This window comes from Tasmannia lanceolata, unplaced genomic scaffold (genome assembly GCF_043159265.1).
Source record: "Tasmannia lanceolata isolate RefF3 unplaced genomic scaffold, GAP_Taslan_0.1 ptg000006l, whole genome shotgun sequence".
In the NCBI taxonomy this organism is placed as follows: Eukaryota; Viridiplantae; Streptophyta; class Magnoliopsida; order Canellales; family Winteraceae; genus Tasmannia; species Tasmannia lanceolata.
Window position 1 is genome coordinate 12,100,701 of NW_027518683.1, and position 26,764 is coordinate 12,127,464.

The 26,764-nt window shown below is 38.1% G+C and overlaps 3 protein-coding genes across 8 annotated transcripts in view; 1 reads left to right on the plus strand and 2 right to left on the minus strand.

The window, feature by feature from the left end:
• LOC143879711 (uncharacterized) overlaps positions 1-2,533 on the plus strand; it is a 28,687-nt gene extending 26,154 nt beyond the window's left edge. Inside the window, exons 10-11 of the mRNA XM_077382227.1 lie at positions 1,842-1,935; positions 2,025-2,533. Of these exons, the coding sequence (XP_077238342.1) occupies positions 1,842-1,935; positions 2,025-2,364 (434 nt within the window). The 3' untranslated portion in view covers positions 2,365-2,533. The remainder of the gene's footprint in view (positions 1-1,841; positions 1,936-2,024) is intronic.
• Positions 2,534-3,410: 877 nt separating this feature from the next.
• LOC143879712 (COP9 signalosome complex subunit 5-like) lies at positions 3,411-13,276 on the minus strand. Its single transcript, XM_077382228.1, has 6 exons — positions 12,643-13,276; positions 11,321-11,602; positions 11,091-11,238; positions 10,059-10,141; positions 3,984-4,061; positions 3,411-3,860 (listed from the first exon to the last, which is right to left on the minus strand). Exons 1-6 carry the CDS (start codon positions 13,045-13,047, stop codon positions 3,762-3,764), a joined length of 1,095 nt encoding a protein of 364 aa, XP_077238343.1. The 5' UTR covers positions 13,048-13,276; the 3' UTR covers positions 3,411-3,761.
• A 1,716-nt stretch (positions 13,277-14,992) lies between these two features.
• LOC143879713 (N-acetylglucosaminyl transferase component family protein / Gpi1 family protein) lies at positions 14,993-26,334 on the minus strand. 6 transcript variants are annotated; one of them, XM_077382232.1, is made up of 11 exons: positions 26,000-26,333; positions 22,011-22,246; positions 18,621-19,082; positions 18,387-18,527; positions 18,171-18,271; positions 17,856-18,077; positions 17,257-17,751; positions 16,288-16,446; positions 16,007-16,197; positions 15,529-15,622; positions 14,993-15,423 (listed from the first exon to the last, which is right to left on the minus strand). In XM_077382232.1, the coding sequence occupies exons 2-11, from the start codon at positions 22,188-22,190 to the stop codon at positions 15,315-15,317; spliced, it is 2,154 nt and encodes a 717-aa protein (XP_077238347.1). In that variant the 5' UTR covers positions 22,191-22,246; positions 26,000-26,333; the 3' UTR covers positions 14,993-15,314. The 6 variants fall into 6 exon arrangements, 5 of the variants coding, with proteins under 5 accessions (XP_077238347.1, XP_077238346.1, XP_077238345.1 ...); XM_077382231.1 differs by adding an exon at positions 23,690-23,899 and having other exon boundaries at positions 16,007-16,446; XM_077382230.1 differs by adding an exon at positions 23,690-23,909 and having other exon boundaries at positions 16,007-16,446.
• Positions 26,335-26,764: the final 430 nt, after the last annotated feature.

The window sequence follows — 26,764 nt, forward strand, 5'->3', positions numbered from 1 at the left end:
GCGCCCAACCAGCAATACTTGGCCTCCCGAAACCCAAAGGCAGCCCCAAATAAGATGAAGGAAAATAATCCAACTTACAGCCCATAGGCATGCTTTGATGCTAGCTGATTGGAAAATGCCCACAACTCGATTCACATGATTTCTCAAGCTATACCGTAAATCAAATTTGGCTGCACCTTCCTCCATAGAACTTAATGACGACAAATCCTCTGCATCTTCTGAAGCATCTTTTTTTTCTTTAAAGTAACAGTAATTTTTTAGTAAGTGCAACCAGATTCATCACTGGGAACAAGACGTCCCTCCAACGCATCATATGTACACTACCCTCCCATAATCCCCTAACAGTGCAACAAAAGGAAACTAGCCAACAAGATCGCTCTCAAAGCATTCAATCCCTCCCTAAAAATTCGCCTGGCACTAGATTTACTCCAGCAGAGTGACCTTAGAACCAAGAGACGATTTACGGAATGAATGGAACTTATCATCACAATTTAACCACCCATCAATTCCAGAAGCAGAAGATGATGATACCAGCGGTCCTGCTTGACTCTGCGCACCAATCGACTGTCTACCATAGTCCACTCCCGGAAGATGACGACTGCCTAGTCCTTGGGTTGGACAGTCCTGTACACCATTCAAGCACTGAGGAGAACATTGCTGAAGCAGAACTGGAAGAGACATTCTTCAATCTGCAAGCTGAAATAGACACCACTTATGCAAACCCGAGGGAACTCACTCACAGTGTAATCCTTCAGTGTTCGGGGCCGGGGAGATTAGCTACCTTTCCATCAGATTTGGAGCCCACCATTAGTTTCTCGCTTATCTATTGATCTGCAAATGACATTGCAGATTCGATTGCAAAGAGCAAAGGCCATAGGGTATGCATGCATATTGGGTAATCTCATATTTGGGATTTATGTTTGGGGCATGACATTAGCTTCTCTCTTATTTCTAGATCTGCTAATGCCGTTGCAGATTTGCTTGGAAAGAGCAGAGCCCATAGGGAATGCATGTATACGGGGAAGTCCCTGCCCCCATTGTAATTTTCTTTCCTTTTAAGTTTGTCCTACAGCCCCAAAGGAAAAACCTCTCTATTCCGATTGTTTAGGGTATATCATTCATCACGTGTCAGCTCCGTGACATGCCTATGTTGTTGAGCCCTCTCCAATTAAACAGATTTGAGGGTGTCAGTCATGGTGAGTCATGTTTTATAGTTTCATGTTTGTTGGGCTTATTATCAAAGAAAATTGATTCTTTTATTGGGTTTTCATATTGAATGTTTTAATGCTGCTGTGATTGGATCCACATTGTATGGTTTCTGCTGTTTTTGTAGTAAAATCCATTGGTAGTTTTTTAATTGTTCATGAATCTTGTGCCATTCAAAAAAAATTGTTCATGAATTTCGTTTGAATAAGCTTTTACTTGAATTGTGATGCACCAGAAATTTGAGTCTGACAGGTAATATTTGGACATCCATTTAGTCTGATGCCCACTTTCTTAATTATCTTTTAAATTGCTTGATCTTTCTGTCTTTTTTTTTTTTGAATGGCTGCTTGATCTTTCGATGTGCTCCCTTGTTTTCTTCGATTATGAATGCATGAATGCTGGGTGCACACTGTGTCATTGTGGTTTGTTGCTCATTCATGTAAATTATGCCATTGCACAATGATGATAAATAACAACGTTTGATTGCCCTTATACTCCCCAGATGAAGCTGGAGTCTGTTCACCATGCATTAGGAGCAACTGATTTCTCTTTGCTCTTCTATATTTTTGTTGACAACGGGACTATCCCTCCTTTTAAAGCGGTTAAAGCTCACCCGACTTATAAAATTTTTGCAGACTCAAGACCGTTGAGGGAAAATGACGAGTTACGAAAAGAAAATGGATTTAGAAACGAAAATGAAGTGAATGGTTCTGCCTTGGCTCCACCCAGGTAACCATACAAGTGTGGCTAATGCTTCACTGCCTCCATTTCTCCTTTCATTTGATAAAGTTTTAACACCCCAATTTTACCTTGCACAGTTTGGCCGCTGGAGTGGATGTGGGCCCAGGTTCAAGCCATGGGGAGTTGGCTGCTAGCAACCCTGAGGGAACGTGTGAGCTTCTAAGTGAGGCCTCCATTGATATCCCTCTGAGTGATGGAGCTAAGAGCATTGAGGAGGGATCACAAGATGGCCATAGCAGAAAATCAGATAAGCCACTGAAGACAAAACCTCGACCAAATTCAAGCCGTGGCCTGGTAGCAAAGTCGAGACCAAAGGCGGTCCGGCCAAAGGGAGTCCCGACACAAGAAACAAAAGCAGGTTATTCCAGCAGAGGCAGGGGCAGGGGTAGGGGCAGGGGCAGGGGCAGGGGGAAATGATGGAGCTGTTCTTTGCACATGTACTGTACTAATTATTGTACACTAGCTCATGTGAAATGGTAGAGAATGAATGGGTTTCTGTAAGTTATTGCTGGTTTCCTTTCACGTAGAACACCTCTGTATCATTTCAGTTTTATTAATGGTTATTCACGGGTCAGGTTATGATTCATTTTTTTCAGTTTGGTCAAGGAACACACACAGAAAAACATACCCCATCCACAAGTCAGCTGCTCTTCTCAGAATTTGGTTCAGTCAACTCTATTTGGCCGAGCTCAGTACCCAGTCCAAACTCGGCCAAACTAAGTATTTTTCTTTTGAAAATTTTCTTTTACACGAGCCAAACTAGTATTTGATATACCCAAGGCCAATGCATTGTGGTTGTGTTGTGCCTGTAGCTTAATGGTTGAGGCTTTGTTTCTCAACCTTGAGGTCGCAGGTTCGAAGCCAGCTTACCTACCAAAAAATGTTTGGATTGCAGGAATTTTCGAGAAAAGCTTAGAAATGAAAAATGTCTAAAATCTCCCCTTTTCACACATTAAAAAACAAAACTTGAATGAATCCTATTCAATTTTTATTTAGAGGGACCTTCAATTTATGATAATGTCTCTCTAAATCAATGATAACCTATACCCATCTAAATTTAGTAAAGAATTTTTTTTTCCTGAGAAACATTTTGGGGCCTCGTTTAAGAATTAGCAAATTCATTCATAACTGATCCAGATCACCTGTAGATGACACAACATGAAAACATCACCTAAACATTCTTGGCCTAAGATCAGAAAAACTAAGTGTTTACAATCGCTGTAGTCTTAGCCATTTGATCATTGGGTCCGGGTATCCATTCCCATAATGATATATTGGAGATTCCAACTAAAATGTACTTTGGTAATATGGTATCCTCAACGCTCATCAATGAGGGCAGACATGAAAGGCATATATTTCACTTAAAACTTTCGAATAAAATCTTCAGCGCTCATCAATGATTAGCATAACCAGAACAGTACATATCAGCATATACTTATGTAGCAAGCAGTGAAGAAGAAGCATTCACAAATCATTTAATCTTGTTAGATAGACTAGTAAAGGGCAGACAGCCAGTCTCTTAATGTATTTTAATTAGTTACTGGTGGGGCACCAAAATAAACGGATTAGCCCCCCTAATTACAGATGTCTGTGTCATTTCAGTTCAGTGCAATTTGCTGCAATTCTGTGATAAGCGGCAGAATCTGATACTTTAAACCAGTCACGTGGAGGCTGCATGAGGATTTACAACATATGAAAAGACTAGCAAACCTTCCATAAGCATGGATGATTTCAGAACTGAAAAAGTTTGTGAGGTGACTGCGGCTTAAAAAACATCAACAAATATTATCTTTCTGCCACTGCTTTTACCCAAATCAAGTTTCGATCATAGGCTCAGGACCAGATGATTCTGCCGTCGTTGAACGAGCTCTGGTGGACTGATGCACAGAGTTGAAAACTATGTCCTTGATAACCTTTAAACAAAAGAAAAGGAAAGGCAAAGAAAAATAATAATTTAGCATAAGAATAACAGGTATCAGGGATTTTTGCCACCGGGGTAAAACTGAATATGATGTAAATACAAGATTTTTAGTTACCTGCGACAAGAGGCCATGAACCTGCTCGACGGTTATCTTTGAGCTATCGCGAGTGATCTTTGCAAGCTGAGATTCCTCCTGGACCCCCTCAAAATGATATACTATAGTCAGTCTAGCATTGGTAACAAAAAAGATCAAACTATTTCTTTTTTAAATGGCAATGGAACATTATTAAGGAAACTATTTTCCTTTTTAAATGGCAATGGAACATTATTAAGGCAAAAAAGAATAGAATCGGAAATTAAAGAGGGGGCAGAGATTGACCCACATACAGAAAAGATCTAGAAGCACACCCTTTGGCAAGCATATCAGCCATCACATTAGTGCTATTGGGGGTTTGAGGGAAAAAAAAAAGGAATAAGTGTAAATTACATAAGCAAATCTCCCTAATCTCGTGTATGGTAACCTTTGCTGAGTTGCTCTCAACAAGGGGGCGCTGCAATGATGGGTGATAAACAGCTGAAGGCCCATAAAGAAAGCACAAACCTACGCCTCATTGGAATCCTTAATACTGATCAGCCTGGAGAAAGCAAGTGCCTTATCACCCAAATAGGCCTCTAATAACGCCACTAATGCCCAGGAGGCCCGAGCTACCCAAAGAAGCACCATCAAAGTTGAATTCCAACATGATTGAGAATGGGGAGCCCATTTGGGTTACCCAGTCAAACAGCTATTTATCATAAATTTGTTGCTGATAGGATGTCAATATAGAATCCAAATCATTTGGTATCAGCACATGTTACATTTACTTACTATAATTTAACTGATTACTGGAGTAATATAAGGGTAAGGCATGCTATGTGTTAGCATGATAGTTCCATCATTACATGCCAAAAGTACTCAAAATATTATCTGAATATTTGACGCTTCAATTCCCAAATGGGTAAGTTCAGGAAGGTCTAGATGTGAATGTCTAACATGCTTTTGGGAAGAAAAGTACACAAATGTGCACTCTGGGTATGATGCAACAGTGAAAATAACACCAGTTTTCTTGCCAAATGTCTTTGCTCTTAGGTTTGGGTTTCAGGTTTCTTGCCAAATAACACTACTTTATTTTTTTTGAATGATTTGCCAAATAACACCACTGCTCTAAACATGTTTCTTTTCTGAAATATTTTATCTGTACGAAAGAAACTACATGTTTTCATTGCATGTGCACAATGACTGTCACTGAGATATGCAATAGACCCTTACTGATAAAAAAAACCACAGAACATATAGCTGAAATGGATGAGCCTGTTAGCCAATCCCCAATGAGATGTTAATGATGTATTTTAGAAAACTAGCCCACCAGAAATTTGCGATGCCCTTAACTTCATGAGAAATTGCATTCAATAACTGGTAGCATTTTTAATAGATGCTGAGAAATAGCTTTACAAAGAAACAAAAAAAGAAAGAATGAGAGAATAAAAACACCCCCTCATTACGTTTCAAAAAAAAATAAGAAACAAAAAAAGAAATAAAAAAAAAGAAAATTTCAACTGGGGTCAAGAAGGCCTTGCACATAAAGAGTGCCTAAAAACAATCCCTCTAACAAGGGGGACCACCTTCTACATCATTAGTGACACGGGGGTGTGGGAAAAAAAGAAAAATTCGGAGAACTCACCTTCATATTAGTCATGGATAGAGGCACAATTTCGACACCCAAGCCATCATATTAGAAGGATCACCTTCAACCCAAGAGGGATCCTCAAACCTCTGACTTTTAATATTCATAAACCGGTAGGGAGGCACAAACTTCCCCATAACTGGAGTCCATCATGCCATAGGTCTGAATGAGGCCTTGATGACTCATAACTGGAGTCCGTCATACCATAGGTCGGAATGAGGCCTTGATCATTCACCCATTTATCAAAGTTAAGCTTAAAGGTGATAGGGGGAGGAAGCTTCCATCTAGAAACCACCTTATCTCTTGTAATTATCCTCAAAACAATGCCACTGAGAACAATATTTGTCCCAAGGCAATATACTACTAAATCACCCTTCCAATCAGTGGGATGACATAAAAGTGAGTCCATATGTATTGTATCGAATTCCATCCAAAATGAAATATTCAATTACTTTGGCTTCAAAAGACAAAAAAAAAAAAACAACAAAAACTTTATGATGATAAGAATCGGGAGATGATATTTTCACTCCCCCTGCATTATGTGCACGCTTTGTCCCAAGGCAAAATACTACTAAATCACCCTTCAAATCAGTGGGATGACATAAAAGTGAGTCCATATGTATTGTGTCGAATTCCATCCACAATGAAATATTCAATTACTTTGGCTTCAAAAAAAAAAAACTTTATAACGATAAGAATCGGGAGATGAAATTTTCACTCCCCCTGCATTACGTGCACACTCCCCTTATAACGTCATTTGACATCAAAAAGTGTTAGTTGCCCACTTTTCACGTCAAATCACGCTATAAGGGGAGCGTGTGCGTAATGCAGGGGGAGTGAAAATATCATCGCCCTTCACTAGCAAAATCAAGAAGACTTTAAATCAGAGAGATATTTCCATCATTCAAACTCAACCTTAGAGTATGAGATAGCAAAGGAATTTGAATTTTGTTTTCTTCTTCAAGGGAACACTTGAAGCCACAATCATTATTATTGGAACCAATCAATAATATTGATTTATATAAGAAAGCATAGTTGTCAAACTCTTACGAGTCGTATGAGCCAACTCTCGAGTCGAGTCGCATGGGTGACTCGCCCCTATTGAAGACTTTTACGAGTCAACTCGAGCCGCTGGGCCTGCGCTTTGTTGTTTTGATAGTTGAAAACTTGGAAGTTGGAACTTAGAACTTCATTAAATTTTTTTGAATGGTAGGCAATTGCATTAAATGCGAAAAAAATATAAAGGAGGTCTATACAAATAAGGAGATGAAAAAATAAAAAATAAAGACAAGAACAAGCCCCACTGCAAGGGTCAATGAGGAACGGGGTCAAATAGTTCAACTCTCTCCCTAGAGACACTATCTCTAGCTAAATTGTCCGCCACACCACTAGCTGAACACCTAACATGATGGAAAGAAATCAATGCATCCCCCACCCTGTCATGAATCTCATCAAAGAAAGAGGCGAATCTCCAAGGGAAAGAATGAGAGCCACTAAGTAACCTTATCATATTGAGTGAGTATCCTTCTACGCTTACTTTATTTGAACCTTCTTTATCAAGATACCTTATTCCTTGGTAGATAGCACGCACTTCAGCTTCATTAGCGTCTGCAAATCCAATTGGACCCGCAAAAGCCCATTTCATAGCTCCAAATTCAGCCCTCAAGACTCCCCCAATTCCGTCAGGACAAGGGCTCCCCATGCTAGACCCGTCAAAGTTTAGCTTCAAAAGGCTCCCAGTCTTGGCTAATCTTGGATTCTTAGCCTGAACCACCACAAATCTCCTTCCAACCATACCATAAATCATGGGTGGATACAAATCTAAAGCAAGGAAGGGTTTTCACCCATGATTAAGTTCCAACCAGAACTCAATTATTTTTGTGCATGCAAGTTACAAGCATATAGTTATTTATATTTTTAGCTTAGTGTTTTAACTATGTGCTATTGGGTTATGTTTTTTACATGCTTCATCTTTTGATATATAATTATATTTTTTTTCAACCAAATTTTTGTTCTTGTCAAAAAATCTTATGAGTCACGAGTCATAAAATTAAGAAATCGAGTCACAAGTTGAATCATGGGTTGACAACTATGTAAGCAAGGAAATGTGACAATAAAAAAAAATGCAAAATATTTTTTTGCAAAATATAGTCACATGCATAGTCACAAATATTAGTGTTTAAAAACTCCTTGACTCGACTAGAAACTTGCCCGAGTCGACTCCCTTTAACCATGGCCACGTTCCGCATTGCACTGCACTGCATCCGCATGCCGCGTTTTGCCCTACAGAGTAAAAAAACTCCTTTGACTCTTTCAAGTTATGACCGTGTCAACCGTGTTCTTGACTGCATCCGCGCCCAGTCGACACAAATTTTTCTTGGCTGCGTTCCGCGTCACGTCCATGTTTTTAAACACTGCAAATATCTCCGTTATTTTTAAAAAAAAATCATGATATTTTGCGAATTTCGAGATTCTGACAAATATCGAGGTATCTTCATATTTTTAGTTTTTTGCCAAAATATTGCTATAAATTCACAATACTATTTTCCGTCCTAATTTTGATCATAATTTAGTATTTTTATATATTTTTTACTTTTACAGTTTTTCCCCATATAAACCTGAAATTAACAAAACTAATAATAAAATATCTCAAGATACACCCTTCTCGTCTCCGATAAATTCACGAGACAAAAATGTGTGACTACTTATATGACATAAAACCAAGTTTGCCAGAAAGGCTAAAGAAACTGGTACAGGGACAGGTAGATGTCCTTGGTATGCTACTGGCATAAGGAACGCTGCATGGAGGGACAGGTTGAAGTTTTAAATTGAGTCTAGAAAATTAATAAAGTGACACGCGTCTAAATATAAGTACATGCTCAATGTAGAAGGTACACTGGATTCACAGCCTATGGAAAACCAGCTATACAAGAACCTGGTTCATGGTACGCCACAGTTTAGGAGAACCCAGTAACTCTGTATAAAACCTAGTATTACTTTGTCTGGAATGTACCTCTGAAAGGATTCCTTATAGTACCTACTCTTAACAATCAACATGGATAAAAAATGTCAAAGTTTTATTCATATCATCCATGCAATACAATCTCCACCTACTAGTGTCCTCTCCATTTGTATGAAGTATTACAATACATAAAGAAAATAGAGGAATCAAGCATAGTAATGTTTAAAACACAATTTTTTTAAAAAATGGTGCACTCCAAAGTCACATCAGATTGAAATTGCACCCACCCCTGATACGAATCTTACAAGCTGAATCATTTTTTATGAATGTTTTTATTAAATGGAATCGGAAGCTATTATTTCTTCAAGTATGAAAAATCAGGGAAGATAAACAGATTGCCATGGAAATCTGCTTACTAGACTGACTATAGGTTTTAGCAATAAAAATAAGAAGAAAAAAGAACCGATTTTTTTTCTATACCCAAAAAATATCATGAAAGTGAGCTGCAGATGCATAAGTTTTGTCCTAATTCTTCCTATACATCACAAGCACTGTCAAGCTAGAGGTCAAACAGAACTACGGGACCTCTTCAATATTCGAGTGGCTTTGATTATCCCTGGCACTCTCTCTGGAAATTTTTGTATTTATTATTTTATTTTTTTTGAAAGGTAAAGCAAATTTATTCCATAATCAGATGAGCTTACAAAGAGGACAAGTAGTCCCCCACACTATCAAATGCCGAAGGTGGCAACCCATCAGTCCACAGTACACAAATATAAGTAACAAAAAAAAAACAATGGCTTTCAAAAAGATTCCCCCAGCAGATTAGAAACCAGAAGACGGGTGCTCTGGATATTTTTGTATTTCATCTTCCTTACTCTGATCTCTTGATTAGCAGATCCGTATCTGACCACCTTGGTCATTGAGCCTCCCCCTTCTCTTTTAATAGTAATTTCATCATTCAGGGAAAAAAAAACTACGGGAGCAATATGTTTTAGAAAAATTTCACAAAGACTACCATGAGCCCTGTGAAGTGACAATCATGAGCATGCCCAGAATATAATTATCAATACAAATAACAAAAAGTATTAGTGTATTACCTACCCAAGGGTACCTATCTCCATGGACATATTTCATCGGTGAAACACATGCAGCATTTGTAGGTAGATAGGTACCACGAACTGATGCACTGTTATTGGCTATGATTCGTGGACACGACACGGACACGAGTGTCACATATTGACATGGACATGAGTGCCGCGTGTCGACACAAACACATCCGACACGACACTTGTGTTATCAATAAATTCAAAGTATTGACTAAATTATAGGTTAGTAGTTATTGACTGCACCCTAATGTTCAAGATTTCAAAATACTGCATTTTCAGAAATTATAGCCTAATAAACTTCAGCAAAACAGTCATGGCCAGTCACATACCAAAGCCTTGTTGCACTATAAGTCTAAACTACAACAAACTACAAAACAATCAAATCATTTACTGACCTCCTTCTTTCGCTGTGCTGGTACCAAGAAGGACCCCAAGCGTGTATGAGTTAGTTGATTCTCAGCCTGCTCCAACTTCTCCGCTGCAAAATGAAAAGCCAGTCATTCAATGCATCCATTATAATGTGGTATTAGCGACATCTTCAAAATACGTCCACAATCCGACAGTTTATTACTTTTTTCTTTTGCAAAAAAGTTATCTTCACTAATGGAACTCAACTCAACTAAGCCTTTGTCCCAAACTAGTTGGGGTCGGCTAATGAGTCCTTTAGAAAATTTTCATGAAGAAGGTGAAAGAATCTACCGGGCTCAAACTGACTAACTCTAATCCCGACACTAGTTGGGTTTGTCTACATGGATCATTTTCTTCCATTCTCTCCTATCCATCTTCACTAATGGAAAAAGAACACAAATGTGGTGCCAACACTAAAACATGAGACCCAAGTAGAAAAAAAACAACGCTGCAACCCTGTCACCCACAGCACTGTCCTTCCTAAATCTGTACAATCTGAAACATCGTCAATGTTGCTAGCAAATCCAACATCTCGATGAAAATATCTCAGCCATCCCCGCAACAAACCCTTTCACCTTGCTAGCCAATTAATCTACATTTATGACCTCCCCCTCAATGTTCCTCCCAAAAGCTAAGACATCCTCGAGAGATAATAAATTTATAATTAAACAAACAATAGAGGGCCACATAGAGTACCATATAATTTAACTAACTTGAACTAAGACAATCTTAAGCAACAGAAAATGCATCTGTTTATAAATAAATCAAGGTAATCTATGCAGAAAGAACAAATCCAGACTCCATCCATAGTAGATGGTTATCGCATAATAGTCATGGAACTGTCATGAACTATTAGAACCAGAACAAGAACTGGCATGAAATGGAACTATGATGGCAAAATTGACTCCTAATGAAATTGATAAATGCAGCAAAAATTACATGATCGAACAGGAATCAGTGTAACCACATATAAGATGTATTTTTTTTTAATATGAAACAACAGATAAGATATGACTCACCTAGATCAGTAATTTGCCCTGCAACGTAGTCTCTATTTGCCAAGAGTGGTGAAGATGAAAGTGTATTCACCCAATACTTATTCCAGAGTAGATCCAAGAGGTGGCAATCAAGAGAAGATTTGAAATATGTGATATCCAACGCATAATACTGTCCAACACCAATAAATCAAGATAAACTAACAATCACAAGAATGAACTTCAATTTCCAAGACATGTAAAACCAGACTCACTTGTTTGCAATGAACACCAAAGTCTTCGATCTTGTTGAGAGGGATAGTCTGATACTCCGACACGGGATCGTCGGGAGGCTTATAATCTTGTGGATACGTCCGGAATGCACCAATCTCTACCTTCCCGGCCGAGATCGTCCTTGTTGGGTCTATAACAATTGCCAGGAACGGCTCCTGGAATTGCTGATTGAGCATCTGAGTTGAAACATCAATACCCGAAAGCCAGCATCCATAACCAGGATGCGAATGGTACCATCCAACTACATTCTCCAATCGCCCAGCCTATACAAAAACACATGGAAAAGAAGAGGAATTCCATGAAACAGGAATCTGAGTTAAATGATTAGGAAAGACAATGGAAGCGGATTGCATTCTAACTGTTGGTTTTAAAGGCAGTAGAACTAGGGTTTTACCTGTTTCGTGTATAAAAGGCAATAGAACTAGGGTTTTAAAACACATGAAAAAAAAAGGAATTACACAAAATAGGAATATGAGTTAAAGGGTTTGGAAAGACAAGGGAGGTGGATTGCATTCTATCGGTTGGTTCGAAAGGAAATAGATCTAGGGTTTTACCTGTTTGTTGAAATGACTGAATGTATTAAAAAAAAGGCATAGAACTAGGGTTTTGAACCACATGAAAAAAAAAGAAAAAAAAGAGAGAAATTACATGAAACATGAATCTGAGCTAAAGGTTTTGGAAAAACAAGGGACGTGGATTGCATTCTATTGGTTGGTTTGAAAGGCAATAGGACTAGGGTTTTACCTGTTTCGTGTACAAAAAGGCAATAGAACTAGCATTTTGAACCACATGAAAAAAAAGAGAGAAATTACATGAAACATGAATCTGAGCTAAAGGTTTTGGAAAAACAAGGGACGTGGATTGCATTCTATTGGTTGGTTTGAAAGGCAATAGGACTAGGGTTTTACCTGTTTCGTGTACAAAAAGGCAATAGAACTAGCATTTTATAACACACGAAAAAAAAAAAAACAAGAGGAATTAGACAAAGCAGGATCCTGAGTAGTGTTTGGAAAAACAAAAGAAGCGAATTGCATTCTATGAGTTGGTTTGAAGGGCAACGCAACTAGGGTTTTACCTGTTCATCCAAACAACTGTACGCATAAAAAAGGGCAATAGAACTAGGGTTCTATCTGTTCGTCGAAATGAGTAAATGTACAAAAAAAAAGGCAATAGAACTAGGGTTTTACCTATTTGTTGGTTAGAGAGCCCACAGAACTAGGGTTTTACCTGCTCGTCAAAACAACTAAATGCATAATTTAAAAAAAAAAAAAAAAAGGCAATAGAACTAGGGTTAGGGTTTTACCTGTTTATTGGTTTGAGAGTAATCAACCATATACTCATAAGCATCAGCCTGAGCATTGACTCTCGTCTCAGTTCCTTCTACAGGCAAGGCAAAGGCATCCATAACAATCATAGTGTCTCCATCAGTTTTACCCTGCATGAGTCCCATCACTTCGATTGTGCCACCAGATCGAGCGTGGACAACCATCTTGAGAAGGGCTAGGGCAGAAACCCTAACCCTCTTGAAGTAGTGAGGGTCTTTGGCCCATGGTTTTTCTTGCAGGACCTTCGCCTGAGAGGCCTCGTCATAGAAATAGATCGAGTCCGCGTCTGTTGCAGGCGGTGACTCCATGTTCACGATGTTGTTCTCAAGTTCCCATGTCTGTTGTGCCATTGTTGCTGATGAGGAAGCTGAGAAGGAATCCATTGTAGGAGCAGAGATTGAAAGCCTAGAACCGAAAAAAATAGAGATTGTTGGCAGCAGAGGGGGTTTTGTAGGGAGAAATGAATCACTAGGCAGAAGGTCAGTTTCTCAATCAATAGTAAAAGAGGATTTTTAGGTCGGAATCGAGACCGTTGATCTCGTAGAACACCAAAAGGCGACCCTCATCTATACCAAAATGAACGATTTTGGTCTAGGATCATCCGATCAAGGTGTTCTCTTGATCGGACTTATAGTTATATAATATTTTGGATCAATATCTGATCGTGTATATAATGAAGAAGTGGGGTGGGGCCCAATAGGAAACAAAAATGATCAGAAGAGGTGTGTGTTTTGATCTGAGGGTTTAGATTGTTTGATATTTGTATCATGGTACACCACACTAAACTACATAGTTGGGACATTCAATTGAACAGGAGAGATGAAACCAGAAATGGGGAAATGATACAGCATTTGTGGCAAGAAAATGGTGGAAAGGAACACCTTTTTCCATCTTAAAACCTCCCGGACACTTTACTTATGCTTCTAAAAAGAACTATTTGACATCATGGCCTACATTTATCTAGTTTTTGGTGATTAGTTTTTCACCATATGGGATTTGCTAGTGTCCATCGCGATAGGCATTAAGGGGAACTTCTGCTGCATGAGAGAGCAGCCATCTCATGAATAATTACAAAATCTGTTGGAAAGTGGACCTATGTGGCTGCTCTCACATGCAACACATGTTCAGCGGGCCTTTTGCGATCGAACCTAGCCAATCCCTTAATATATATAACTCATTAGCATGTAGATTTACCAAATGCTTATTTTCTAGGATAGTAATATGAAGGAGATGAAGAAACTCGGCCCAAACAGAGTTAGATCTTGTTCATTAGCCATCCATTCCCATGACATCAATCGATAGTTATAATTGTTTGGCCAGAGTGATCTTTGGGGCGTCACATCCCATACTAGATGAATGATCAAAATCATGTGATCCTGATAAACTGTGCTTCAAAATTACGTCTTTCTATCTGTTCTCATTTCTGCAACACAATCTCTGTAGTGTGGAGAGAGAGAGAGAGAGAGAGAGAGAGAGAGAGACCTATCAGATGTACGGTCCGGGTGGACCAAAGGTTGAACCTATCATCTAATAGAAGGTATGCCTCGTTGTACTACAATGAGGTAGCAATTTTTTATTTTTTATATGGTGTGAGCTCGTATAGTCAACTATTTTTCAAAATGGACTCTATGGCCCACACCATAGGATGATCCAAACCATCCATTTGATGGGCCACAATGTAAATATGTAGTGCCCCAATAATCATTTCCATAGGTGGGCTTTGCTGTAAATGTGGTTCTCCTTTTGGTGGGCTTTACTGTAAAATGTTATACAGGTGAGATGCCTACAGTGAACAATAAAATCGTTACCTTTAAAAAAAAGAATCATTTCCATAGCATTTCGTCTGGTGATTCCTTACTCCTTCCATCTCGGGCGGGTAAGTTTATGTTTGTTTAGCTTCTATAATAAAATATTTACCATTCAAAAAAAAAATTCCATAGGATGATCCCTACCCTCCTCCTATCTATAGAGGTTTCCATTAAGTAATGTGCAGTTTCTCTATAGATAGGAGGCTAGGACCATCCCATGGAAATGATTTTTTGGGACGGAACCTAAATGCACAGTTTGGATCATCCGATGGTGTGTGCCATACAGTCCATTTTGAAACTACGGGCGTGCACAATATAAATTCTTGTTGAGGATGCACTGTTAAAAACATTATTCCGCAACAACTTGTTGATAAAACAATTACCGGAATTGAACCTATAGGCTAATTGTTGTGGCAAAAAAGCGCCGTGTTACTCGAATTATTTACAGGGTGGTTTTCCCATTTCCTAGCAGCTAAATAACTCACCAACCAGAAGAGTGATTCCACTTTACATCTCTAAATCAGTGAATACCAAGCTTGCGAAAACTCAAGCCAGGGGTTAGCATTAGCTCATCCGAAAAGCAAGAGTTGAAACTACAAAATAATTTCCAAAAGGCTACAATGGAACTTAACATACCTCCCAAAAAAGGTCAGAAACTGCTAGAAAACCTTCACATTGTTACAAAAATTGCTTGAGCGATCCCTAATGTATGATGATGATTTGAAATTTACCTGAGAAGATTAATATAAAAGAATGTGAATCAAGAGGCTGGAGAAAAGATGGCATCGCCGTTTGGTTAGAAGGACTGACGTGCAGTTGATGTGGAGAATCCATCACTTTCTTTATCTGCATGCAAGCACCGAATTGTGGCAGAGCCGCCAATACTCTCTAAAGCTAATATAAAACCATGGGAGCGTCGAAGGAAGACCAGTTTGCAAAGAAGATGGAATACTGTAAGAGAAGAAAACATTAAATTTACAGTCAATTGAATGTGAAAAGAATAAGTGAGCTTAAAGTCTAGAAGATAAGTAAACAGTTGAAACCACTTAAAACCACCTCCTGCCGCTGAGAACTCCATAAGCCGATGTTGCTCCGGACGTTAGAGACACTTCATGAAACACTTTCTTATAGTGAGGTAAGACAATTTGGCCTGCATTAGTTCAGAAGAAAATTTCAGGGTATACTATACAGAAAGCTTTTTTTTTAAAATGGGATACTATACAGAAAGCTAATCCGTCAAACTAGGAAGAATAAATTTATGGATACAATGGAGGTATTCTGCTACCAAAGCCTCAATTTCATGAAGTTCATTTACTGTAATTATTTCCATAGAGGACAAGGAAACATGTAAATTAAAACTAGTTGTATGTCATAATTAAAATATCTGCAAGTATCCAACATGTGGTGTCTTGTGTAAATTTATAATCATGCCTAGTTTTCGAAAAAGTGGTGATTAACCAAAATAACTTTGGCTTTTCTTATTAATTCCAAAAGAGACACAGACATTTCTATGAAGAACTTCAGACTCACTTACCTATACTTGCAAAGTTGCTGCATAGAATAGAAACTACAGTTCCTGGCCCTTCATTATTTTTATGATCTGTCTTCCTCCTCTCCTGTGAATTGGATTGTGAATATCTCTCATTCAAAATCCCATGCTCCGCATATGCAGGCATGTTGCTACTTTGACCTGATATAATTTTGAACCATATGCCAGAGGGAAATCTTCTCGGTCTCACCATCCGGAGGAAAATTTCAGCATAAGGAGTAGCATGAAGGATCGAAATAGTGATCTCGATTATAATACAGACGCACCTGATGGTAGCATTCATAATGGTGAAGAAAATGTAAAACACTGAAGTTGTTGGTAGCAGAAGTAGGAGGGGCGTAAAGAGAAGTGACCCCACAACATGTTGTCCCACAGAATAATCATAACTATCAAGTCTCTGCCGAAGAGGATTCCACTTTCGACCTCTGTCAGTATTTCAGCAGTAATGTCAGTCCATTGAAGTGAATAAACCATCATATAATGAGGATATTGACACTAAAAACTTCTAATTTTTCCATGCAAAGGGAATTAATTACTGAGAAATGGTCTAATCATTCAGTACCTAAAATGGTAATATTTACTGGTGGAAAGCAGCAACTCCTTGATTTTATAGGGAGTGGAAGTGGACAACATAGCAATGATTTTGTATAAAAATAAATACAGAGATTTTGAAGGGAAATATGGAAATATTGCAAGATAATGAAAACTGAAATTTTTGCTAAAAGAAACAAGGATTTTTCATTAGTTCCAAAGAAGTTTGGATCTGTTACACGTAGCATGATTCAGTTGTTGTAGTAGCCAAAGAAGAAAAGAAGTACCCTATGAGGTAGAAAAAGAAGTTCATAACTGAATCACAGTCTTCTTTTCTAATATTTCATGAAAAGTTGATAAGAGCTTCTTTTTTTAGAATGCTAAAAATGTAGAGGGTCCAACATTACGACTTCCCACGAGGTCATCCATCCTAGTACTACTCTCGCTCTCGCTCTCGCCCAAGCACACGCAACACTTCGGAGTTCTGATGGGATCCGGTGCGTTTGTGCTGGTTTGATTGAACCCTGAAGTTGATAGGAACTTTAACTTACATAACTTCATAAATTGATAAGTTAAAGATAAGCAGGTAGAATTGTTTAGTGGACAAGCACGGGTGCTTGCACATAATCTTCAAAATTTCAAATTTCAATGAAAAATAATTATGGAGCATTATCCCTAACCAAGAGGAGGAAAGAAACAATGACCTGAAAAGGCGCCATAGAGATGCCAAAGCCTGGATTTGTAGTGAATACAGAAGTGAAATCAACCAATGAAGAGCTGACAGATGTAATGTTCCAAGTTTGAGCAAATCAATGCACAAAGCAGCGGGGATAGTCACCCCCAAAATGATGCCAGATAAAGCAAGCCCTTCAATGAAATACTGGAAGAGAGAACCCATAAAGAACCAGAGGGTAGACCAAATTTGAATTGCATTAAGTGACATCATGCCAAGAATTTCTGCTAGCTCGGTATTCAGTTTAAAACCTGCTGGGACACCCATCAGCCACACACAACCTGACCGCAATAAACTGTTTGTAATATCACCGGCTAGGTGCAAAACCCATAAGCATACAACTTCTGCATGAACTAACAATGTCAAACCAACGATATTGCCCAGAAGAACATCAACAACAATACTTGACCAGATGGAATGCTTGGCTAATGCAGCTTTGTGTGCATATTCTACACTTGATTCAGACCTACAAGTCAGGTTATATCACAAAGCACAAATAAAAGTTTCAAGTATCCTATCCAAAAACTAATGAGAACACAATAAATTACTGTGCATAGGTTGTTGAATTACCTGAAACTACTACTTTTAAGGAAGATCGGCCAATACAGAATCTGACAAATACGGATACGCACGTTCTTCCATGTGTGGATGAATATCTTTGTTAACATCATGTAAACAAATGATTCTGATCCATAACTCAGAAGCCTATAACAGAACTGGAGAATGATATAGAAGAGAGTGAAAAATGAAGCCACAAACATCGCTAACGCGTGCCATATCATAGCTGATAGCCTGAAATCAGAATAGGCTATTGATCATGTAAGAAAAAAGGAAACTAAAGATGTGTTGGTAGTGTCAAGAGCTTGCAAGAAAAAAAAATATTACATAGAAATAGCACGGAACTGATATGAACTTTTGGGGACCGTATGCTTCTCAAAAAATATCTTAGCTGCGGTAGCACTGTTAAGTGCCAAGAAGACTGTATCCTGTATTAAGATTTGAAACTAAGAAAATAACTACAAAGGGCTCAGAAGTATGGGAGCAATAAACTAGATGTACAATGGAGAATATCATTTCAGGAAAACAGAAATACTACGTTACCAAGTCAGAAAGTGGCTGCTTTTGGTGTAGTTCGTCAATCCATTTAGGTCTCTTGAAGGGAGTCTCCACTTGCTGGGAAGAATTCCAAGAAATAAAAGAGAAATGATGTACGCCAAAAGTTGGTTGTTCATAAATTATCACCTGAAATCATTCAGATAAAGGAGGAGTTTAAACAGAGTTGAAAAATAGCATTCCGATGAGAAACAGCACCCAAGATTTTTCTGACTTACATACGTGAACATCAAAGATAGAAAATTGCCACCCATCGCAATGCATGTGATTCAACCTAGGAAGCCATCTGATCTCTTTACTAACAAATCCTGGGGATTCAGGGATTAGATGGATCCAGTTGCCAGTTCTAATGGAAGACTGGCCATCGGCTTCTAAAAATCCATCTAGTTTGAGACAACTGCAGTTGCATTTTCTGCAATTTTTGGCAGATGCTGCTCCCCCAAATAATTTTTGACCGTGTTGTGGGTTTATGCCACCATAATAGGTGGCCTTTGTGGATGCAACTTCTTCGATTCCAATACTTGGTAACCTCTGATTTAAGGTTTCAGACACAAGACCATTGCTTTGGCTGTCCATCTTCCAACTTTCACAGCTGCAATCAGCTGCACAGTGTCCCAGAATGGAAAATGTCGAGTGGTCCTGTAGGAAAATAGGCATTTTTCCATGTGTGTAATGAAGGATTCCCTGAAAACCACATAAACAAAGTCATTACTGCAAAGAGCTACTGATAAGCTTTACATTTTCAATTCTTATTTACTACCACAGGTCCTTAAACTGGTTGGCAAAAACAAAATCATCAAAAACTGAAACTTCAAGTGCCCAATCATAAGCCTGCAAGAAGTAGAAAAGGTAGAACACAACCTCATGAGGAACTCCCAGACACATTCCAGTTGGGCAAAGTCAAATATCCGAGTAAGCAAAACTTGAGCACAAGATCCTCAATTTCTGAGCTATGCTCCTCCTCACTAGATGGGTCCATCTTCTCGTAGTCAACCGACAAAGACAAATTGGCTAATTCTTTTGTGCCCCCCCCCCCCAACAAACACACAAAAAAAAAACCCTCTTTTATTTTTTTTCAGTCTACACTCTTTGTTAGTCATCATGGGAAATGTATTGCATTGATATCCTATCTCACAATGTTCTTTACTTTCCTTTGAACCCAAAATATCACAGGGACTGTGATGCAACTTATAACAGAAATTAAATACAAAAATCAATGGGTAGCTCTTGGTTATAGATATCAAAAAGATACTTCAAATCTATAATCAAATAAGAAGTTAAATTGCAACATAAAATTTTAGCAAGTAGCCTTCAATTGATAAGTAATCCAAACGAATGAAAATTACAGCAGAAAATAGATCTAATCTAGATTACAATCATAGATCAACTCACAAAATACTTCAGAAATTGCAACAGAATATTCATAATCTTGTAGTTATCTTCTCCAAGAAAATCCATGAACAAGAAATAGGCAGCAGATCCGTAACTCCTTATTCCAAAAGATGCAAAAAAAAAAAAATTGTATCAAAACTAAACTCAATCACGCGGACATGCGCGCGCCCACACACACACATATGAGAGAAGCGTTCCTGAGCTATAGCGCAGTTAGCTTAACTGAGCTCGTCTATATAGAAAGCCTCCCATTCGTTTGCTTCTTGTGGGTCCCCTTACAACAGATATGAGTTATCAACATTCCTAGAAAACTCAAAACGACTGTTTTTTTTTTCCAAAACGCATGAAAGCTAGGGTTTTTCTCTTCCTCTTCAAAACAAAAGCTCATCTGCAAATCTCCCATCGTCTGCAAATCTTCCATCCTCGTCACCACGACTGCAACTCTCCATCTTCCACGGAACGCCTCGTCTACGCGCCGTCCTCTTTAAGCATTTACCCAGGTATTTTGTATTTTGTGTCTCTTTTCCTTTTTTGTTTAAGATCAGAGGATTTTCTGTAAATATGGGTTAGGGTTGGTATTTTTTCCTTTTTTGTTTAAGATTTGGGTTGGTATTTAAACCCAGATTTTCTTAAAATAAAAAACCAGGGTTTCCTCTTCTTAGTTGATTTAGGGTTTTGTATTTTTTTCCATTTTTACAAAGATTAGGAAACTCAGATTTTACAATCCCAGATTTTCTTCAAACCGATTAGGGTTTGTATTTTCATTCTTTCCCTCCGTTTAGGGAATTTCTTTTGAAATGGTCATCATTTGTTTTTCCATTGCATTTGATTTTTTATTTTTATTTTCCATACAAAAAACTGAAAATGCACATTTTTATTACCAAGAGAAAACATAAACAATGAGACAAAGTAAGACTGTACAACTCTGAAAACCACCATAACAATCAAAACAGCTACTACCCCACAACTTCAATTGAATCTCAGTGCCAAAAAATAAACCTCAATCGTACATATACATCAACAGTAGCCATGGAAAATAAAAAAATCAGTTTCAATGGAATACTATCTTGTTATTTCTAATTTCAAGTTCAAATACTATCTTGTTAAAATACTCATCTTTCATAGTTTGATTTTTAAGTAAATCAAACCTAAATACATCAAAGGTCATTGAGCTCACTAAAACATGTCTATGATGTAAGGCACCAACCAACTTATTTTGATTACTAGACTTCTGCATGAGAGAAAAGTTGCAAATAGTTAACTCATTTTGCATATATTGGGTTTAACATATGCTGGCCATTCAAATATTTCAGAGCATTATTGTCTGAATAGAGAGCAAACTCCCTATGTATCAAGTAGTGCCTCCAAAAATTCAAAGCTTTAACAACGGCATACAACTCCGAATCATAAGTGGAATAATTAAGTGTAAGACTGCTTAATTTCTCACTAAAATAATCCATGGTCAAATTTTGGCTTAGGATAGCACCAACACCAATGCGAGAGGCATAACAATCAAGCTCATCCCCCAAACCCTACACTAAACACTATATCTAATTTAGACTTATCTTTGGCTTGATAAAGAGACAGCCAGACGCTCGAGCCTACACCTATAACCACCACTACCATCTAACTCCCAATTATACCAGTGTAAATTCAATGATGAAAAAGTAGATGCTAAAATTTTCAAGTTTCTTCCGGATGATTTTCTAACGTAATGAGTAAAAGAATATACATTCTAAATTGCCTATGTTTAATCACCGTAAATTATAAACTGACATATAAGAAGTTCTACATAATTAATAGTGTACTTGAAGAAACAAATCCCTGGGCTTAAGCCGTTCTTTCTCCATCCTACATGGCAAAGTTCATAAAAGCACACCATGCACCTCAGACTCAGCAACCTGTTAATCAGATATTGAGGATTCCTGCCTGCCTGCATACTTTAGCAAATACAAACACCATGAATGTATCAAATTATATCTTGTGGGTGGTATTGTCAGCTTTAAAATTGAGCAATGAAACCCATATCAGTTGTCTATTATGTTAATAAATTGAAGTATATCAAATAGGACAAACTGACATGAGCAAACCCCATTATATAAACTTCAAAATCATGCAGTTTGTGATGGTTCCCACTGAAAGGAATGAATCCACAAATAATAACAATTGTGTGCAAGCTAAATGCTGGAAAGAAATGGAAAAACAGAAATGGGTTTTTACCTGAAGATCAGATTGAAAGAGGGGAAGGCTGATATGGTCCAAAGGAGCTGCGATAGCCACAACTATGTCGACGGAAGCATGAGAGGGTCGGATACACCAGCCAAACAGGAGGAGGGTGGAATTGGGTTCACGAGACAATAGATGCTTTGGCCACCATATCCTACATTTCCCTTTCATCATCTTTGTCTCGGCACCATGGCTTGATTCTTCTTAATGGTGAAAGACCATAGCTATGCCTGGAAATAGAATCAAGACCTTAAAATAATCATTCATAAATCCAAGTTGCTTACTTAATCAAGAAGGATGACTAGAACCAAAGAAGTATTGAAAATTCGAATTAGTAATGGGATAAAAAAAATCATAACCCTTTAACAGTGAAACTCCACCACAGCTCCTCTAGGTGATGGACTATATTTTCTAATAATGAAAAAAAAAAGGAAATAATGCTTGGCTAATGGCATGGTTCGCCTTGTCTTCCAGACGCTACAAAAGTCAATTCATGAATACAAACCCTAATCACTTGAGCCCAAGAAAAATGAGAGAGACACAACTGACAATTGTATGTCGGAGCTCTCAAAGCCAAAACGGAACCCTAGGTTGCGTTCGACAACCATTCTCTTGGGGCGTGTTTGGCAACGATTCTGATTCAATTTCTTGATTTTCATCCTGATTCTTGATTTTGTTTTTTATTCTGATTTTTAAAAATCAGAATCACGTTTGGTAAATCTCAACTCAACTCAACTCAACAAAGCCTTTGTCCCAAACTAGTAGGGGTTCGGCTAAATGAATCCTTTAGAAAAATTTCATGACGAATGCGAAAAATTTCATTGTATGAATTTCAAGACAAAAAAAAAATATTTTTTTAGTTTTTGAACCGCATTTGACTTATAGAATTGAATATTTACTATAAGTAATAAACAAACCTATAACACATGCATAAATCAGTATCATTGTTTACTTTTCAATCAGCTGGGTGCAAAATTTCATTGTATGAATGCTTAAGGACACTCGGGGGAGACTCTGATATACCTATAGAGGCCTCTCACCTACAGTTTCATTGGGATATATTATCTATGATTTTGTGGAACTCCCAAAGCTCCTATGATCTTTCATAATTCAAACATGTTTAGAGTCATCCGTGAACCCATATCAACCTTTGCTTTTTCCTGCTAACCACACATCTAGCACCATTTTTTCCCATCAAAGTGTACGAAACCCACATTTAGCCTTTTAATTTCCTGCAAAGAAAACAAAATCCCCTAGTACTGCATTTTCTGCAAAAAATAAAACATCCAAACCTACATCTAGCTTTGCATGTCCAGGCAGCCATAGAAACCCTACTGACCGTGGGAAAAACCTCATCATCAATTCTCCAGCGAAGTATAAAAAATCTACGTCTAGCTCTGCTTTTTCCAACTAGAAAATCCATTAACCGGCCAAATGCAGAAAATCCATGTGATTCCCTGCATCCTCCATGACTCAACCCATGTGATTCCCCTGTATCCTCCATGACCCCTACCATCAAGTTCATTATTAATCCGGCTAATTGGGGCGAATTTATCAGCGCCCAAACAAATAGAAAAGGAGTTTTGAAGAAAAAATAGGGCTTCTTGCAGGATTCAGAAAACGAGTGAGAGGGGGATGGAGAGCAATAGATGGAGAGAGAGGGAGGGAGGCACCTGGATCTCTATGAAGATAGGGACAGTAGATTGAGATCGTCTTCAATTGCGGCAGGCTTTCGTGGTCGGCTTCAATGGAGATCGGCAATCGTGCTCGAGTAGGCTTAAACTGCAGCTGGATGGCCCTTTGGAGAAGATAACATGACATAGGTTGAAAACAAAGATCGGGCTCTATTCAGAAGAAAGCCACGACAAAACGATCCCGCATTTCTGTTCCGTCCTTGAAACGTAAAAAATATGTTTCATTTTTTTCAATTCCAGATCGGAAAAAAAAGAAGCAGAAGAACGATTCTGCTGTAACGTGCCAAACGCGCATTTTATGTTTTTTTGTTTCCAAAATCGGAAAAAATACAAAAATTGTTTTTTGGAACGTTGTCAAACACACCCTTGATTTCCATTCTAGAATCAAGAATCAGAATGCATTTCGTTGAGTGCTCCTAGCAACAGAATCGTGTTCGGTAAACTCACATCCAATAATCAAATTTCTGTTTTTTTTATGTTTGGCTGAAACCCAAAAAAAAAAAAAAGGATTTCAATCAAGAATGGTTAAAATCGACTTATCAATGCAATTTACCCTGTTTTTATGGTTTTATATCAAGAATGAATTAAAAAAAGTGAATTCGTGAGCGACCACTCACTTAAAAATGATTAAAAAAGTGATGTAGGAGGCTGATGATAGAAAGAGCTGAAAGCAAATATTTTGCATGACTCAAAGAAACCATGAATGTGAGGAAAGCAGTCATTTTCATTTGCACAACATGTGTGGAACCTGTTTTAAAGTTACAAACGAATGTCTCATGACAGTAAGCACCCTTTTTCACTATATAAAGCCAAGTAGCCAACAACTTCTTTGTTAGCACTGGATCTCATGTCTTTCTTTGGAAGACTGATAAATGGTTTGTTTGCATGTTGGGTAAAAAATTTCTTGGAAAAGAACTAAAAAAAAATTTGAATATGCATTTGGATGTAATGCAAATGCACAATGCATAGATGCATACAAGAAGCCTGGTACAAAATCTTTGATATGTCATGATCAAGGAAACTCAAAAACATGAAAGCACAAGTTTGCATAACATTTGGACTTTATACATAGAAAATCATAAAATTCAGATTAGTCTTTAAAACAGAAGCATAACATAAAACCCAACAGGTAGATTATTGACTTCTGTTCATACAGAACCATTGGAATGAAATCAAATTATCAAAACATTATCACATCTAAAGTCACTATGAGATAAGCATGCTCTTGAGGAAGATCACAAGAACCACGCGACTATTACTTTGGAAAGCAGAAGAGGAAACCATCCAAAAGAGCAGAAACCAAACCCAAAATGAGAGAAAGAACTGAAATCCAGGCATGAAAACCACACAAAGATGAGGCTATTCGGATATTCAAACAGCAAAAGGAACATTTTTATTTTTGTAGGAGCATGCATTGCAACAAAGTTCAACCGATTTTTGAAATAGTGGAAGCTTTCAGCGTGGTTAGCTTGATAAAAAAAAATCGCAAAAAATTTTAAAAAACAAAGAAAAAAAAAATTAAAGGAGAAAAAAATCGATACCAGTGATATTAATATTTTGAAGCACAACTAATCGAAGTCTTAAACCTAAAAATACACAAGAACAAAAACCAAAATCACATATGGTATCACCCATATTAACCTAAAAATAAGGAGATTTCGAAAGAAAAACAGAAAAATCTGGAACCTCAGATTTCTGCAGAATCCACCTATCAGTTTCCATGCTGAGAATCGTTAACGAGACATTGTTCCACAAAAAAAAAAAACAAGAGAGAGAGAGAGTTTTAGAGAAGGTCAGCTAATGGGCCTTCCATTCACAGGCGATTGAAAAGGAAACAACAGCTAAGGGCCGCATCAATGTGGATCGTAGGGAGAACGTAGAACTGGAAATTCCATTTGTTGGCATGAGCTAGGGATTTCTGAGAAGTAAATAGCGAGATTGGGATTAACCTAGGGTTAGGGTTACGATTCTGAGGTTTCTAGGTTTTGTGAAATGAGCTTGAGAGAGCGAAAGCAAACGTGTCTCTGCATTTTCACAAACAAAACATGAGCGAGAGAGAGAGATGACCTGAACATCCAGAGAATTCCAACCTACCATTATCTAACATTTATCTGAACCAAATAAACCTTAACCTAATTGTCAAACACAATTCAATATGCAAAAAATCAAAATTAAAAAGAAAGAGACCTACATAAAACATTTGTTTTCGAGGTTGAACTTTAAAGCATATGAGAAACGAATCAAACACCATATTCAAGCACAAAAAAAAATAGAAGAAAGGAAATTTACCTGACGCTGTCGCCATCTTTGATCTGCTTCAATTCGAAGAAGGTGAAAACCCTAATCGTACGGAAACCTTTCCACGGAGAGAAAGATGAGATTGTCTCGATCAGTGAATGCGAGAACCTAATACGTGCAGAGGAAGAGACATGAGAACAAGGTGCAAGGAGGATGAAGAGGGAAAATTAGGGCGGATAATCCGATCTACTCGTTAATCGGATTTTCGGGAGGGACAAATAGTAACTCCTAATAATCATTTATTCGTCTCCTTTTTCTCCTTGAACGCTGCCCCTCTGAAAATTCACGAAGATTGCCCTATGGTGTGAAAATCACAGGTTGAGTTGTGTTTGAGTTGGGTCGGGGTTGGGTTTGGGTTGAGGAAGTTGAACCGCAGTCGGGTTCGGGTTCGGATTAAGGTATCGGGTTGTCTCGACCCGGATCAAAACCCGATATTTAAAAAAAAATTACCATTTTGTTGTTTTTTTAGAATATAAAAACCTAGAGTCGAATGATATCACCATAACCGGGTCAACCCGACCCAAATTGGATATCGGGTCGGATTCGGGCTGAGATATTAATTTTTCAGGTTGGCTTGGGTTAGACTGCATCAGGGTGAGAGTAGGGTCGGTTTCAGGTTCGCTCCAGGTTGGCTTCGACCGGACCCCAGTTGTACCCCTAATTTGCACTCATTTGCGAGGGACCATTGCAAAAGGCATTTCAAATTTCACAGGCCAGCACATAGGCTCACTCTTCAACAATTTGTCTTATTTATTT

What these genes read in the sequence shown, in the direction of transcription:
- LOC143879712 (XM_077382228.1), bottom strand. Translation starts at nt 13,047, where the DNA reads ATGGATTCCTTCTCAGCTTCCTCATCAGCAACAATGGCACAACAGACA. An exon ending in ACTCTCAAACCAATAAACAG is followed by an intron (nt 11,603 to 12,642) that starts GTAAAACCCTAA and finishes GTTTTTGTATAG; the next exon opens with GCTGGGCGATTGGAGAATGT. An exon ending in AGGGCAAATTACTGATCTAG is followed by an intron (nt 10,142 to 11,090) that starts GTGAGTCATATC and finishes TTCATTTTGCAG; the next exon opens with CGGAGAAGTTGGAGCAGGCT.
- LOC143879713 (XM_077382229.1), bottom strand. Translation starts at nt 22,190, where the DNA reads ATGATGAAAGGGAAATGTAGGATATGGTGGCCAAAGCATCTATTGTCT. An exon ending in AGCAGCCACTTTCTGACTTG is followed by an intron (nt 18,272 to 18,386) that starts GTAACGTAGTAT and finishes ATCTTAATACAG; the next exon opens with GATACAGTCTTCTTGGCACT. An exon ending in CTTAAAAGTAGTAGTTTCAG is followed by an intron (nt 17,752 to 17,855) that starts GTAATTCAACAA and finishes CCTGACTTGTAG; the next exon opens with GTCTGAATCAAGTGTAGAAT.